At 37.8% G+C, this 17,500-nt stretch overlaps 1 protein-coding gene and 1 long non-coding RNA gene across 2 annotated transcripts in view; one reads left to right on the forward strand and one right to left on the reverse strand.

The window, feature by feature from the left end:
- LOC127986011 (uncharacterized) overlaps positions 1 to 15,211 on the forward strand; it is a 23,490-nt gene extending 8,279 nt beyond the window's left edge. The window contains exons 2-3 of the long non-coding RNA XR_008160714.1: positions 12,942 to 13,386; positions 14,116 to 15,211. This is a non-coding gene — a long non-coding RNA (uncharacterized LOC127986011). The remainder of the gene's footprint in view (positions 1 to 12,941; positions 13,387 to 14,115) is intronic.
- A 134-nt stretch (positions 15,212 to 15,345) lies between these two features.
- Positions 15,346 to 17,500, reverse strand: part of LOC127985984 (interferon regulatory factor 1-like) — a 2,578-nt gene continuing 423 nt past the window's right edge. The window contains exons 2-9 of the mRNA XM_052588206.1: positions 17,158 to 17,248; positions 16,972 to 17,071; positions 16,686 to 16,894; positions 16,515 to 16,596; positions 16,321 to 16,428; positions 16,201 to 16,229; positions 15,957 to 16,086; positions 15,346 to 15,871 (exon numbers count right to left, since the gene is read on the reverse strand). Of these exons, the coding sequence (XP_052444166.1) occupies positions 15,750 to 15,871; positions 15,957 to 16,086; positions 16,201 to 16,229; positions 16,321 to 16,428; positions 16,515 to 16,596; positions 16,686 to 16,894; positions 16,972 to 17,071; positions 17,158 to 17,244 (867 nt within the window). The 5' untranslated portion in view covers positions 17,245 to 17,248 and the 3' untranslated portion in view covers positions 15,346 to 15,749. The remainder of the gene's footprint in view (positions 15,872 to 15,956; positions 16,087 to 16,200; positions 16,230 to 16,320; positions 16,429 to 16,514; positions 16,597 to 16,685; positions 16,895 to 16,971; positions 17,072 to 17,157; positions 17,249 to 17,500) is intronic.

The following is a 17,500-nucleotide window of genomic DNA, read 5'->3' on the forward strand; positions in this document are numbered from 1 at the left end:
TTCTGTGGGCATGTTATAAACTTGAGGATGTATAAATGTACAGTGGGGATCGAAAGTTTGGGCACCCCTTGCAGAATCTGTGGAAATATGAGTAATTTTCAAAAAATAAGAGAGATCATACTAAATGCATGTTATTTTTTATTTAGTACTGTCCTGAGTAAGATATTGTACATAAAAGATATTAACATTTAGTCCACAAGACAAAAAAAAAATGCTGAAATTATTAAAATAACCCCACTCAAAAGTTTGGGAACCCTTGGTTCTTAGTGATGTGTTCTGTTCCCTGATGATCCTCGACTGTCTTTCTGTTTTGTGATGGTTGTCCAAATTTGTCTTATTTTGTTTTTTTTCCATTTAGTTCTGCCCTTCGTAAGCAACAGAAGACACTTGTATGTTTCCCGGGACACAAATTAAGTACAATTTACCCTGATCTTCAAATTCCAAAAGTTTTCACCCCCCAGCTCTTAATGCATCTTGTTTCCTTCTGGAGCATCAGTGAATGTTTGAATCTTTTTAAATAGTTGTGTTTGAGTCCCTCAAATGTCCTCAGTGTGATAAGGTGCATCTCAAAATCATAAAGTCACTGCTGGAAAGGGTTCAAATATGCAAAGATGCTGGAAAACTGAAGAATCTGCAGGACCTTAAAGATGTTTCTGAAGAACGCTGCTCAGTTTAACTGTTCAGAACAAACAAGGGACTCATGCACAACCATCACAAAACAGAAAGACAGTCGAGGATCATCAGGGAACAGAACACAGTACTAAGAACCAAGGGTTCCCAAACTTTTGAATGGGGTTATTTTAATAATTTCAGCTATTTTTTTGTCTTGTGGACTAAATGTTAAAATATTTTATGTACAATATCTTACTCAGAACAGTACTAAATAAAATATAACATGCATTTATTATGATCTCTCTTATTTTTTGAAAATTACTCTTATTTTCACAGATTCTGCAAGGGGTGCCCAAATGTTCGATCCCCACTGTATGTGATAATAATACCATGATACTCTGCATCTGTGTGTGAGAACTCTGTTCAGAGGACCTGAAGGAGAGCATGCAGACGTCCAGCGGGTCACGCAGATCTGTTCTGACCTCTGACCTCTGACCTGCTCTCATGACAGTGCTGAGACTGGATGACTTCCAGGAGCAGAAAGCGTCTGTGTGTATTTTATTTTATGACTGCAGCAGAAAGCCATTAGAGAATATGAGTCTGGACTACAGCAAACATATGATCCCTGATCCGCTTGCTCCTCACAACACGCTAGAGACGGCAGCACTGACTTCTTCTCCACAGATACAGATATGTACCAGTGAGGTGCTAGTGCGTATGCTTTAGATACTGATGTAGTATACTCTGTTCAGGGTGAATAATGCTCAAGGGTGTGAAAGCGTCCCAGGGTCAGCGTCTGTGTCTGTTGTTCTGAGAGTGATATTGAGCAGATCTCCGTGTCTTTGGGATGTTTTTGGAGTTGTAATGAACTCTCCTTCAGTTCAGCTTCGTTCCGGTTCTTCCAGATGAAGAGTGTGTAATCATAACCAGATCTGTGGGTCGTTGTGCTTCCAGCGCAAGCTAAACAAAGACTGAAACCTGCAAGACGACTTCAGCTTCTGTGTTTATATCAAAGCATGAAAGAGGAGATCAGCGTGAGCAGATGCTCTGTGAATACAATCATTGTTGCTTTTGGTTGACACTTGAAAACTAATTCTAGTTGTGAAAATTGAAGGAGATGAATCCATCCCTCATGTTCTCCAAACTCTTTTTGCACTGTTTTCCTTATAATTCAGAGAAATTTCCATATAACATAAGCTCTCTCTTTATGTAATTACAGCTTTGCATTGATTTTAGGAACGCACAGAACTTGGTAAACTACAGATCGTCTGATGTTATTATTTGTGAATTAAAGAGAGAATATATATATGGTATTTTGACTTGAATAAAATCAGTAATTTAGATGTTCCCATTTTTAAATAACAGCAATTAAACAGCTGTATGTGCATTATTTTCACATCATAAATGCGTATGAATGTTTGTTTAACATCAATCGGTATTTCAGTATTGTGTGAATGTTTATGGCAGACTCAGCTGTGGCATCAGTTCCTCTTTTTTTTTTTCTTTGTAAATGTGTGTACTCGTTTAGCAGGAAAGCCAGTAAATAAGTTGAGGTGTAATATGACCCATGTGATGAGTGGGAAAAAACTATGAAGAAGTTTACACGACAGGCTACTTTTATTATGCACCATTTCCATTCAAGCTTCTCAAATTTAACTGGATTCATAAGTTCAGATGAGGACACTACAAACATCTAGCGATGAACTGAGCAGGACAAAACAGAAACAACAGTTCATCGTCATTTCCCTTAAAGAGTGTTATGAACAAAACATGTAGCCTACATGTACACACACACATTATACACACACACACAATATGTATTAGGGCTGCCAAAATTAACACGTTAATAATAATTCATTAACTCAAACTAATTGTAGCGGCACTAATTTAACGTGTGATTAACGCAGAGCGCAGTTTTGACCCGTGGCCTGTAGCTGGAGAAAAGTAGATGTCAGCTAAACGACTTTGTCTCTATATTAAGTGACATTAAAATAAATGTTTAAAATAAATAAAAAATGTCTAGCGACAAATTTCATTTCTTGGACAAACCTTGTTTAGTTTCTGAGATGTTTGCGTCTGCTCTGTTCATCGAGCACTTTAAAACAGATTTCGTCTTGCTTCCCTCATTTTATAAGCAAGTATAGCCAAATTCAAAACACAGCTATTGTTTTTATCTCCATCAGACAACGGCTCGATTGTCAGGATTTTTGTGCAGATGAATATCTGGGAAGGGAGAGCTGGTGTAGTCATAAAGAAACAGTAAAATACAGTAAAAATGTATTCTTAGAGTTTTATGGAGAATTTGACAGCAGCAAAATACAGTATATGGGCACAGAGAGTCAAACAAATGTAATAAGAAATAAGAAATATTTTGCATGTTCAGAAAAAGTGAGTTTCCCTGTTGTGCATTCGTGTGTGTAATAAACAAGAACAATTTCTTTGAAAAACATCTATGACCTTTGAAACATGTCTCGTCTTCATGCTCTTTGTTGAGTACGATTTAACTCATAAACAAACATTTGCAGGAAGCATCTGTATTTGTCCAGGTCGCGTGATTTTTCCAAGTAAGACATGTTCCTGGATCCACATCTTCTGATTATCCTGGATCAACATTATTATCGAGACTAAACCCAATCCCTAACCCTAAACATAACCCTACTCATAATTTATTCCTAAAATCAGTGGGAAATGAGAGCTGATTAACAAGGTGTAGAAGCACCGAACCCTGATTTTAAGCTTAAAACAGATATTTTCTAAATGGTTATATCTCAATTCTGATTGGTTGATTGGAATATTGTATTGAAAATGCTGTACTCTGTGAAATCATGCTCACCATTTGTCCATGCCTAAGGAAAGATTGCGATCAAATAGCACACCTAGGTTCCTAACTGATGAGAAAGAATTGACAGAGCAACCATCAAGTCTTAGACAGTGTTCTCGGTTATTACATGCAGAGTTTTTAGGTCCTATAATTAACACCTCTGTTTTTTCAGAATTTAGCAGTAAGAAATTACTCTTCATCCAGTATTTTTATATTGACTATGCATTCCATTAGTTTTTCAAATTGGTGTGTTTCACCGGGCCGAGAAGAAATAAATATAGAGCTGAGTATCATCAGCATAACAGTGAAAGCTAACACCATGTTTCCTGATGATATCTCCCAAGGGTAACATATAAAGCGTGAAGAGCAGCGGCCCTAGTACTGAGCCTTGAGGTACTCCATACTGCACTTGTGATCGATATGATACATCTTCATTCACTGCTACGAACTGATGGCGGTCATATAAGTACGATTTAAACCATGCTAATGCACTTCCACTGATGCCAACAAAGTGTTCAAGTCTATGCAAAAGAATGTTGTGGTCAATTGTGTCAAACGCAGCACTAAGATCCAATAAAACTAATAGAGAGATACACCCACGATCAGATGATAAGAGCAGATCATTTGTAAGAGAGCAGTCTCAGTACTATGATACGGTCTAAATCCTGACTGGAAATCCTCACATATACCATTTTTCTCTAAGAAGGAATATAATTGTGAGGATACCACCTTTTCTAGTATCTTGGACAGAAAAGGGAGATTCGAGATTGGTCTATATAATGTACTAGTTCTTTGGGGTCAGTTTGTGTTGATGAGAGGCTTAATAACAGCCAGTTTGAAGGTTTTGGGGACATATCCTAATGACAATGAGGAATTAATAATAGTCAGAAGAGGACCTATGACTTCTGGAAGCACCTCTTTTAGGAGCTTAGATGGTATAGGGTCTAACATACACGTTGTCGGTTTAGATGATTTAATAAGTTTATACAATTCTTCCTCTCCTATAGTAGAGAATGAGTGGAACTGTTCCTCAGGGGGTCTATAGTGCACTGTCTGATGTGATACTGTAGCTGAAGGCTGAATGGTTGCAATTTTATCTCTAATAGTATGGATTTTAGAAGTAAAGTAGTTCATAAAGTCATTACTGCTGTGGTGTTGGGAAATGTCAACACTTGTTGAGGCTTTATTTTTTGTTAATTTAGCCACTGTATTGAATAAATACCTGGGGTTATGTTTGTTTTCTTCTAAAAGAGAAGAAAGGTAATCGGATCTAGCAGTTTTTAATGCTTTTCTGTAGGATAGCTTACTTTCCTTCCAAGCAATACGAAATACCTCTAGTTTTGTTTTCCTCCAGCATTGCTCCATTTTTCGGGCTGCTCTCTTTAGGGTGCGAGTATGCTCATTATACCATGGTGTCAAACTGTTTTCCTTAACCTTCCTTAAGCGTAAAGGAGCAACTGTATTTAAAGTGCTAGAAAAGAGAGAGTCCATAGTTTTTGTTACATCATCAAGTTGTTCTGAGGTTTTGGATATGCTAAGGAATTCGGATACATCAGGAAGATAACTTAAAAAGCGGTGGTAGAAGTGATGGTTCTTCGATACTTGTAACAAGAAGTGGAATTTATTATTTTGGCTATATGAAGTTTGCACAGAACTAAATAATGATCTGAGATATCATCACTTGGCTGAATAATTTCAACACTATCAACATCAATTCCATGTGACAGTATTAAATCTAGAGTATGATTTCGACAATGAGTAGGTCCTGAAACTTGTTGTCTAACACCAATAGAGTTCAGAATGTCTATAAATGCTGATCCCAATGCATCTTTTTCATTATCGACATGGATATTAAAATCACCTACTATTAAAACTTTATCTGCAGCCAGCACTAACTCGGATGTAAAATCACCAAACTCTTTAATAAAGTCTGTATGGTGCCCTGGTGGCCTGTATACAGTAGCCAGTACAAACATAACAGGGGATTTATCATTAACATTGGTTTCTCTGGATAATGTTATATGAAGCACCATTACTTCAAACGAGTTATACTTGAAGCCTGCTCTCTGAGAAATCCTGAAAACGTTATTATAAATTGAAGCAACTCCTCCCCCTTTGCCTTTTAGACGCGGCTCGTGTTTATAACAATAATCTTGGGGGGTGGACTCATTTAAAACAATGTAATCATCAGGTTTTAGCCAAGTTTCTGTCAAAAGAGCACATCTAGATTATGATCAGTGATCATGTTATTTACAAAAAGTGTTTTTGTAGAAAGGCATCTGATATTTAATAAGCCAAGCTTTATCCTTTGTTTATCCATAAACAAAGTAGAATTAAAAATTAAAAATAACTAATTTTTAAAAATGAGTTTACACTCTCACACACACAATATACACAAATACACTATAGCTTTATAAAGCATCACGAATAGGCAAATGACTGGTAGACATCATCAGTAAAGCTGAATAAAGACACTTTTGTCTCTTTACAGTCTGTTATTTTCCTGTTTACTACTGTGAAATGATCTTTATAAAGACTATAAAACACTAGACATAAATGTGACTTGACTGGTGAATTTCATCAGCTATCAAGCTTGTAAAACGGTTTTAAAGGAGTTGGCGGAGATCAGCTTGATTTAGGTGGAGCTGGTGTTAATGCAGTCGTCTGTCCTGAGTGAAACAGAAGCTGTCTGTCATCAGTATTGATCTGCAGAGCTCTGATTTGATGCCGTTGTGCTGGAAGTCTCAGTTGTTACCCGCTGCAGAGGAAGGGCAGCGCTGCGTTTCACCTCAACGTTTTCTTACCACTTCCTCCAGAACACCGAGTCGCCCCATCTGCACTCGGTCTGCTGCACACAGACGGATTCTTTAAGACGAGGCCTGTATTATCGAACATGGACTTCACAGAGAGGGTTTCCTTCTCTTGCTCTTTTAACACTCTCCAGTGTTTGTGTGAGGACTAAAATCACACTGCACATTTCACTGTGTTTTATTTCTCTGTAAAAGTCTTGGATCTTTTAGCTTAAAGCTCTGCAGGTCTTTCATCCCAAAGTGTTTTCCTCTCTTCACCTTTATCAATGAGTCCTATAACCAGCTTTATATTTAACTCTATTAGAAAGATTTCAGCTGAAACACAATGACACACGCCCAGTGTCTGTGTTAACATGCTTTTCTGTTAGCTATAATATTTAAAGAAACATATTTAAATGTAAAAGTATGTGTAAAATTATTAGAATCAGAATCACGTTTATTGCCAAGAACTGTATGTATACATGACGAGGAATCTGTCTCGGTAACCTGTGCTTGACAAAGACAAAAGAAAAACAAGAATAAATAACAGAACAATGAGATGAGCCATTTTAGAATTAGACAAGTAAAAGCTATACAATAAGAGCAGAGAGAGAATTTTTATTTTATTTATTTTAAATCAGGAAGATAAGAATATACAAATATGAAATACAAAATAAACATGAACATTACCTCTACATTTGTGCAGAATATGTAAAGTGGGGGAGTGCAAATGTTCACAGTTGACACCTAAATTGTATATTCCTGAACATTTCTGAGCCAGTGCGAAGATTACAGTCTGGGATGAGAGAATATGAGAATATAGAATATTGAATATAGAATATGAGAAAATAGAATATAGAACATGAGAATATGAGAAAATAGAATATAGAACATGAGAATATAGAAAATAGAATATAGAATATAGAATATGAGAATATAGAACACAAGAATATAGAATATGAGAATATAGAATATAAGAATATAGAATATGAGAATATAGAATATGAGAATATAGAACACAAGAATATAGAATATGAGAATATAGAATATAAGAATATAGAATATGAGAATATAGAACACAAGAATATAGAATATGAGAATATAGAATATAAGAATATAGAATATGAGAATATAGAATATGAGAAAATAGAATATAGAACATGAGAATATAGAAAATAGAATATAGAATATAGGATTATGAGAATATAGAATATAGAATATGAGAATATAGAACACAAGAAAATAGAATATGAGAATATAGAATATAAGAATATAGAATATGAGAATATAGAATATAGAATAGAGAAAAAAGATTATGAGAATATGAGATTATAGAATTTTAGAATACAGAATATAAGAATATAGAATATACGAGAATATAGAACATGAGAATATAGAATATAAGTAGATTATGAGAATATGAGATTATAAAATATTAGAATACAGAATATGAGAATATAGAATATACGAGAATATAGAACATGAAAATATGAGAATATCAAATATAAGAATATAGAATATGAGAATATAGAATAGAACACGAGAATATAGAATATAGCAGCCGGAGGTGTATGTGTAATGTAACACATGTGAAACAGCATGTGTGTGTGTGTGTGTGTGTGTGGCATCCTTTAAAAAATTCACCCAAAAATGAGTAGAAACATAATTCTATGCAAACGTTGATATAAAAAGTGATTTATATGCGATTTAAATGTTTGTACAACTAAAGTTGTATTGGAGTGTTGATTATTAAATAACTGTAATTAATTGGTTATTAAATAAACTTTATTTTAGTTTTTTGTTTCAGTTTTTGGTTAAGTGGAATTTCTAATTGTAGTAACACAAAACAAAGATACACAAAACATGACATTGCATGACAAAAGTCTTATAGTACTGTTATACAATTATACAAAGATTATATCATTTTAGGTTTTAGCCAAATTGATCCAGAAGTATAATTTCAGTGCATCACTAGTTAATGAGAGTGGAAATACAGCTCCTGCAGTGAATATTATCACAGTTAATGTCTAAATAATCGAGTTTTCAGTGAACTGTTTTCACACAAGTCAAAGATGTTGTTTAATCTGCAAATAAACCTGCCATTAGAGTATGTTAGATGAAGCAGAAATGAGCAGTGAGTTAGATCAAGTAGAAATAGACCCTTGTTTTATTCACCGTATGCTAATGTGCACCCTAGGATCCTCAGTGATTAAAGATCCCCTATTACTCTTCTGTACCCTGCTGCGGTCCAGGTCAAACATTTTGGGAAATACCATCAGCGGGCATTAGTGTGTGTGATAAGAGCGGGGAAAACCCAACACACTCAACACACGCTTCAGCTCACTTCACTTCACAAAGAGTGTCTCACGTTAACATCCTGGTTATAAATGTCTGCTTAACCCCAGTGAAGCAGAGGAGACACACTTCATTTGTCTGTCATGTTGAAACTTGTCCAAAAATAAACTAAACTGCAATGTTGTGTAAGGAAAGGGAAACTTCCGAGGAAGTGAAATACTAGAGTTTTATTCAGGACTGATACACGAGGTTCATCTGTACATGTGTGTGAGAGACGTGCTTCGGAAAAGACCCAGAAAACCTGGTGTTGTGAGAAACGACGGGGCTTTTAGGTTTCACTACAGATGGTGACAGAAGCCTTTGATGACGAATGGGGAACTGCATTCACTGTACAGTAAAACTAAATATAAATTAATGATGTATGACCCTACCTTATGTACATGAACTTTACTTCCATAAATAATAAACTGATGCATGAAGAACTTTGAAGAACAGTGTCTTTGCTGTCACTTTTGATCAATTGAAAAAAAAATTGTACTGAACCCAAACTCAAACAGTTGTGTATTAATATCCACCAGTTTTATGATTTTAATGTTACGAATTCATAAAAAATATCTCAGGCATTTGAAAAAGACATAAAAATAAATGATGAAGTTAAAAATTTCCCAAGAGTGTTGCCCGCGGTTGAAAAATTGCTGAAAGTTCAGGATCTGTCTATTGTTGAAGTCTTGAGAAATGTGTCAAATAAGCAGATGATTATGTTCCTCTTTCTGACGGTGATGTGTACGATTGGAAGGACAGAGAAATCTCCCACTCGCACAGAGAGAGCCACCATACACTAACTACACATCTGCAGCCAAACAGACTGAAACTGGGGTTTAATCAAGCTTTATTACATTTGACCTCTGCTGAAGGAATCCTTCAGGTGAATGGGTGCCGTCAGAACGAGAGTCTGATAAAAACATCACAATAATCCACAGCACTCCAGTCCATCAGTGAACATCTGGAGAAGACAAAACCTGAAACACATCCAGCATTAAGATGATTTTAACTCAAACACATAGAGTCTATAATCCAGAATAACACTTCCTCCAGTGAAAAAGAGCATCAGCTGTTGTCGGATCAGATTGCTTCACATTTTCATTTGTGGCTGGAGTATTGCTGTAAGATTTAACATGCTAATATTTAACATGAATATCACACAAAAAAGAATGTAAGCAAGCACTTTGATTTACTTTTTAAGCAGCACTTTCTTTAAGCAACATTTCTTGTGTGTGTGTGTGTGTGTGTGTGTGTGTGTGTGTGTGTGAGATTTTTTGTTTTTGTTTTTCCTGTTTAATGTTTTGCTTGACAGGTTGTTTGTGGGTTGCTCTGGTGCTGCTAGGTCGGACTCAGACTCAGACTTAGGGTCAAGGTCAGGGTCAGATTTAGGGTCAAGGTCAGGGTCAGACTTAGGGTCAGGGTCAGGGTCAGGTTGAGGGTCTGGTTTTGGCGTATCTCTCCTCACGAGTGTCTAAGCACTGATCTGAGGACAGATCCGTCCACAGCTGCTCCAGTGCCCCAGATGTTTTCTGATGCGTGAATTCTTACATAATCTGTTATTCAGCAGTATTGTGTTTCTGCTTTGGTCATTGTGTGTTTGTCTGCTCGACTGGCTGGATGAGTCCAGAGCTTTAATCACTTTTCTGCCCTGACCTGAAAAACCTACAGCATCTATATGGCGTGACAAGCATTTCAATAGAAGCACAAAGAATAACCATCTGAAAGAAGTGGAAAGACAACGAGCTTCAGAAACACAGATCAGCTGGAATGTTTGCTCAGAGCTTTAATCTAATCAGACACATGCGTGTGTAAACAGCACAGATGGTCATTGTGTCTCTCTCAGTGTAACAGTGTGTTGATCTGAACATGAGACAGTGCGTTTAAGTCTGATTTGAGTGTCATTGACACACTATTGTTGTTGTTTTGATGTTTAGAATTTGTCTTTTTCATTTTTATTTTTATTTAATGTTTTAAAATGTTTGTCATTTTATTTATTTATTAAAATGTCTGTATAGTTTTTTGTCATTTTTATTTAATTTTAATTGTTTTACTACATCAAACTAAATTTAAACTAAATGTTGCTTGACACCTAGCTGAAATGAAATTAGTTAATATTTTATTTTACATTTACATTCATTTGGCAGGTGCTTTTATTCAAAGCAACTTGCAACTGAGGAATACATAAAGCAATTTACCATACCTTGGCAATAAACACGAGGAGTGCCCATTATACAAGGTTTCAGTCATCAAATAGTAAAAGGTAGGACTGGAAGGGATGAGGATAAAAGTTATTTCTAGATTTTAGTTATTTCTTGAAGACTGTGAAATTAGTTCCATCATAGAAATGACAGGGACGATGTTCAGTTAGGAAGGGTCTGGTCTTCCTGATGTTGTGCAGTGCAAACCTGCATGATCGTGCTGTTTTTGTGATATGATCTTTAAAGGTCAGCTGATCATCAAGGATCACCCCAAGATTCCTGACCAGGAAGATGAGAAGCTCAGTCTTTGGTTGAGCTGCAGGTGATGTTCTTTCATCCATACTGAGATGTCCACCAGGCAGCCTGAGATCCGAGCAGGTGCCATGGGCCTTATTTATAAAGCATACTCACTTTTTCTGGTTGGAGTACTGCTCACTGTTCTTTAAAGAATTAGGATGATCACTGGTGATCTTTTAAATGTTAATGACATTAATTAAGAGTCATTTACAAGGCAGAGAGCTGAAACCATTCAGTTGCGCGCAAGATCAAGATAATTTGCAATTCATAGATTTCATATCTGAAAGTGTGGAAAACATTTTATGAATCACACATATGCTTACTTATCACATTTAGGATGGTTTCTGCACAGCATTTTATAAATGAGGACTATTGAGTCTGAATGATGTGTCCTATGGAAGTAGTGTGTATGGAGAAAAGGAGCGGTCCAAGAACCGATCCCTGAGGAACCCCAGTGATCAGTCAGTATGCTTTAGTTGATTAACATTATTGATTACAGCAGATATATCCAGCAGATTGAGGACTGAAGATCTGGACGCAGCTCTTGCACTCCGTATCGCTTCAGTGACCAACACCAAGGTGTTTTCAGTTGATTGGCCACTTTTCCAGCAGGCTGTTCTGTGAGAGGAAGGACACTTGGTTGAATACAATGTGTTCATGGGATTTTGCTATGAATGAATGCTATGATATAGCTATCTATAAGTGAAATGTCTAGTGTCGTTTTTTGAGCAGTGGGGTTATATTATTTTATATTTCAAGTCACAAAAATATGGTTTTAGTTTAAGTGAAGTGGACATATTTAATCGAACTGGGAGAAGATGATTTCATTATGAAGAGGTGCGAGACGACCGTGCATTAGTGCAGACAGAACGTCACGTCTGGATTTCTCTCCGTCTGAGTTTAATGGATGAGAGTCTGTTGTTCTCATTGCACTCAGCGAGGGTTGGAATAACAGGAAAAACACTTTCACCACATGATATCTTATCATCCGTACATGTTTCTTCATATTTCGCTGTATTTATTTCAATAATTAAGTTTCTGTGTGTGCTAATGGTTGTCTAGTAACTCATGCTTTCATTCATAAATATCAAATCTGATCAGATTCATGACACTTTGATGGGGCAGTTCATCCAATAATCATGATTCTGTCATCAATTACTCTCATCTCATTCTAATCTGTGTGACTTTCTCCTGAAGACATTTCGAAGTATGCTGGACTCCAAGCAAGAATGAACTGAGACGTTTCTCAAAACATCTTCATGAGTACATGAGGACGAATAAATGATGACCGAGTGATGATTTTTGTGTGAACTATCCCTTTTAACAACTACAAGACATGAACATTACTTTAACACACAAAGTGTCAGTAAGTGAGGAATAAGAAACTGGCCTTCAGTCAGAAATTGTGCGGAGTGTGATGTTGGTGAAATGTTTGAATATGATCAGAATAAATGATCACAGGTGGTTGAAGGCGATATGAAGTGCATGCTTGTCTGTATAAAGTGAGTGCACGGCAAGTTTGCATTAACAGATGAAGCGCTCTATAGCAGGCTCTAATGTGGGTTAGCATGTGGCAGAACGACTGTGAAAGGTTTAGGTATTTGCTGTAAATTTAGCTTGTCTTGCAAACAACAGCTGATAAAATCAGTGATATGTAGGTGGGTTAGTCGTTGGTATGCCATCTTACGAGTCTAAAACTGTCTCAGAGAATGTACTTCCTCAAAAAGAGAACGAGCAGAGGAGGTTCAGATCTGTGATGTATGACACGACCGTCCATAAATCACACCGTCTCACATATATCATGTAGAGAAAGCCCTCGGGAGTCGGTTAGAGGAAACGGCTCACTGAATGTTTTCATCACACTTCCTTCTTTCCTTTGTGTTTCAGAGAGAAAGATTTAATACCGGGAGCCTGTGCTGTGTGAAACCTGCAGACCGGTGAAGACCAGACCAACTAACTCCATGTGTATATAGCAGAAGATCTGTTTACTCGCCTCTGGAGCCATTTTGCTTTTCCTCACTCGTCACTTGAAGATTTTCTCTAAACAGACTTATTTCTGTATGAAGGGTTTCAGCTCTAATGTTGACTCTTGCCTAAACAAAGAAAAATAAACTGCTTTCCTCACTCAATACTGCCTGGAATTCTCTGAATTTAACACAGCTATTAACTTTCTAAGTCAGAGCAAGAGCAATTAATATTTTTAACATTTATTTATTTATGTATTGCTCCATATCAAGTTGAAATGAATGATGTATCAGTCCCAAACTCGTACGATTGTCCTTCGTCTGTGGATCAAGGAGGATTTGTTGAAGAATCAACACCACAATACTCAGTGAGTCTAAAGTTTCAAGCACCAAAAATAACATAAATGTGGTGTAAAAGTGATCATAAAACTGAGTCTTCTGAAGCGCTACGATCCTTTTATATGATGAACAGAGTGACATTTTAGCACGTAATCACGTTCACATCAGCCCATCTTTACAGATCCTTTTGAAAATGAAGTATGCCTTAAAAAGAGCGTTTATTATAGAAATAATTAATAAAAAACACCATAAGAAGTGTCAGACTTTAGGGACCAATTCTCACTATTAACTATGAATTCTGCCTCACTAAGCTCACTAAGCTTAATTTAATTTTCTGATCATTAATAGTTTAGATATGTGGTCAATTAAGGCATCTAAAATATGCTCATGCTTTAATATGTGTTTTAATAAACAGACATTATGCCAGTAATATTCATGCTAATAAACTATAGTTAACAGTGGGAACCGGTCCCTAAACTAAAGTGTTACTGAGTATACTGAAGTGTGAATGGGATATAACCTTAACTGTGTTATTTACAATTGAATGAAAGTGTATTATATATTAACTTTATATTAAATGCAATTAGATGACTTAAGCATTAAGTCATCTGTTGTCTTTGAAATATGGTTAAGTTCTGCTGAATGTACTGAGAAGTGTTTATGGTAAACTGTAATATACTCCTGGATGACTGCTTTATCAGTGTTCATGGTGTCATTGATAAGCCGCTCATGTAATGCCTTCATCTTGCATCCTTCAGAACAGACCACAGCTCTTTCCTGCCCACTTCATGCCAGTTTAACAAACCTTGACCAATATCACTCACACCAGAGGTTTTCCCCATGTCTGTCAGCGATGGAGTCTGGTGAAGTGAAATCTGTTGATATCTGCTCAGACTGACACCATCAGATGAGATCAGACGTTGGACTGAATCCAGCTGAACTCTGAACAGATCTGAATAATGATCTCACCGTCTCTACAGCACCATCTGAACTGAATCAGGGATTCTCCTGTTCATCATCTCCATCTCGACTCTAGAAATAAAGCTGACTTGACTATATGCCATTTCTGTTTAAACTAGAATAGCATGTGCTTAAATATCTCTATATTCCCACATTTGCAATTTACTACATTTAGTAAAATATATGTGGATTTTAAATGTAATATTGCATAACAAACTATAGTTGCAATTATAATCAAGTGCTTTATGAACACATCAAAATAAAGGTCTTCTTGAAAGCACGACACAAGTTTACTAAAACATGATTTTTATTAAAAACTTTAAAAGTGCACAATTTAAGTGTACATGAGTGAACTTAAGTGGCCTTTTATTTCATTAATATGACATTATCTTATACGTTTTTTTTTTATGTAATGCACTTTAAAGATATGAGGTTCATTGCGAGTGCACATTGTTTAGCACAAGGTGAGGCCGGATCCAGTATGTGTCAATAACATCCAGCCTCATTGGTTCTTACATGTCACATGACTTACCATAACTTCAGGAGATTAAACCTCCAGTCACGAATCACTTTACAATAACCTTTGTGAGGACATCAGAAAACACTGTGTAAATATCTTTTAACGCTTATGTGTGTTCTGCAGGTGATTTGGTGTGAGGCTGTGTACTTTGTTATTTTGGGTGAACTGCCTCTTTAAAGAGACTTCTGTCTTAACGGTGAAAAGTGGCTTAAAGGGTTAATTCTGCCTGATTTAACACATAATATTAAGTTTGCATCAGGCTGATTCAGCAGTGTTAAATAATATATAAACTAGTTCATTTAGATGTAACTAATTATAGGTTTTTTAGTTCTGACTTGAACTAGCTATTTTTATAACTTGGACTTTTAAAATATTTTATTTTATTAACTTTTGGCTTTAGTGCATCAAACTCTTTAGACCAAATGAAAATGAGAAATGGTGCTTGGAATAAAACAAGTTTAATTTAAATCTCTCTCTCTCAGGAAAGCATAACACGAACAACAGCACATAAATTCATTTTGTTTTTATTACAAATAAATATTTACAGTATGTACAGTGAAGAACCCCTCCCCAAACTCTCATCTGATAAATGTGTAAAATGAATATGCATACATATATATATATATATATATATGTCCTATTGGTGAGGAAACCCTGCCATGATGAGCACATAACGGAATCGCTCCATTCACATTACATGAGGTTACACGGTCACAGAGCTGTACAAGAGAGCGAACGCCACCATCCGTCGTCCAGTTTCAGTTCTGGAAGATCCTTCAGAGAGAGCGTTTCTGAAGAGCACCCGTCTGTCCCGCGAGGACCAGCAGAATCCAGACTGAGCTACGAGGTTGAGCCATTGTGTGGATCGGAGTCCATTGTCCATGAGTGAGAAGCTGAGCCTGAGCCGCTCTCTCAGAGAAGACACAAGCTCTGTGGCATGGAGCTGCTGTTCATGAGTTCTGTGTAGGTGCAGAGAGACTCGTCACGCAGGTCTGGGGTCAGTTCAGTGTAGAGCCGGAGCTCCAGCTCCTCTCCTGCAACAACAGGACAGAGAAACGCTCGTCAGATCCTGCTCGGCACAGAACACACACTCGGCCACAGCGCTCACACAACATTTACCTGAGCTTTCGCTCCACTGGCTCTCTGGACTCAGAGATTCTGTTGTGGCTACTTCATTGCCCAGGAACCCCTTTGTAAAGAAATTGGTCTGCAGCCACTGCGTGCTGTCACGCTCCAATTGCCGTGAGATCTGCAAGAGCAAAACACAGAACGTGTAAGCCGCTGGGTTTTGCTTGTTCTCTGATTACGGGGTATTCCTGCCAATGAAAAAGCACAATGCACACAGAGCAAAGCTCACACTCACCTCGATGATGGCTTCGTTCTCCTCCAGGTCTGCGGGTGGAGAGATGGAGAAAACACAGGGTGAGTTTGAGCAGTGGTCAGTGATAGAGACACAGGTGAAGCGAGGCGAGAGCTCTGTTACCTGTGGAGTGCACCGGAGACACCTGGAACTTGCAGGTGTAGGGGTCTTCAGGACAGTTGGCGATCTCCACCTCGTATGCAGGGGCTTCTTCAGAGGAGCTGGCAGTGCCTTTGGGGAAGAGACACATGCGATGAACATCACACTCTTGTGCACAGCTCCGTTCTGATAGAAAGGTCAAATCTGAGAAGCCTTACTTAGGTTGACGGTGCTGTCGATGGTGTTCTCCTGGGTTATTTCTGAGTGCATCTCGTGAGTGTCAGCTTCCTCCATCTTGATCTGAACACACAAACACATCTTTAATGCTGTGATCTGGAAGCATGCCAGATCCAAGCACCTGCGCTGCAGACTCGCTGGCACACGCTTACCTTGCGTTTGCGGCTGTCGCGGCTCCTGGATCTCTTCATCTTCTTCTTGGCGATGGCGGGAAGCATGCGGTAGACTCTCACCGCACCGCAGCCTTTGTTCACACTCTTGTCCTTCACCTCTTCGATGTCGGGGAGAGAGTTCATGGCACAGCGGAAGTTGGCTTTCCAGGTCTTGGGGTCGGGTGGGGTCTTTCCCTCCTTGTATTTACCTGAGGAACACAAGCGGGAGTTTGAGCGCACCTGTGGTGGACTGTGACGTCAGCCGTGTGCTCGAGCGATCGCTCACCTGTGTGAATGGCCCACTGCTTGAACAGACAGGCGTCTTTGTCCACCTGCCAGCCGTGCCGAGCCGCGTGCTTCCACGGGATGGAGAACATCTTCTCCTCCTGAAAACATTACGGATCCATTAGAACAATGCCGTCGCTTGCTGATGCTTATCTACACGGCGGTGATCAACATCTCAGTGCTTTACCTTGTTGACCCAATGGAGTCCAGCGATGGTGTTGGATTCGATCTTCACCTCCAGCCAGGGTCGCATGCGCATTCTGGACACAGGCATGTTTCTGTGGGAGACACACGAGCTGCTTTACTCGCTCTGGAGGGAGGCGCTTTGACAAGTTCATGACCAGGAAACGGCGCTTTGTTTTTCTTATCTGAGAAATCCCACTATGCAAAATTCTCAAACTTTACTAAAAAAATGTTTTATGTAATAATGTGTTATTTTTCAGTTAGTTTTTACATCCAATCAAAGATGCACCTACAAAATGCATCAAAGCAAAATGAAAAAGTTACTTTTGATGCTGTTGTTGTTTTTG

The sequence above is a fragment of the Carassius gibelio genome, chromosome B21, assembly GCF_023724105.1.
Source record: "Carassius gibelio isolate Cgi1373 ecotype wild population from Czech Republic chromosome B21, carGib1.2-hapl.c, whole genome shotgun sequence".
In the NCBI taxonomy this organism is placed as follows: domain Eukaryota; kingdom Metazoa; phylum Chordata; class Actinopteri; order Cypriniformes; family Cyprinidae; genus Carassius; species Carassius gibelio.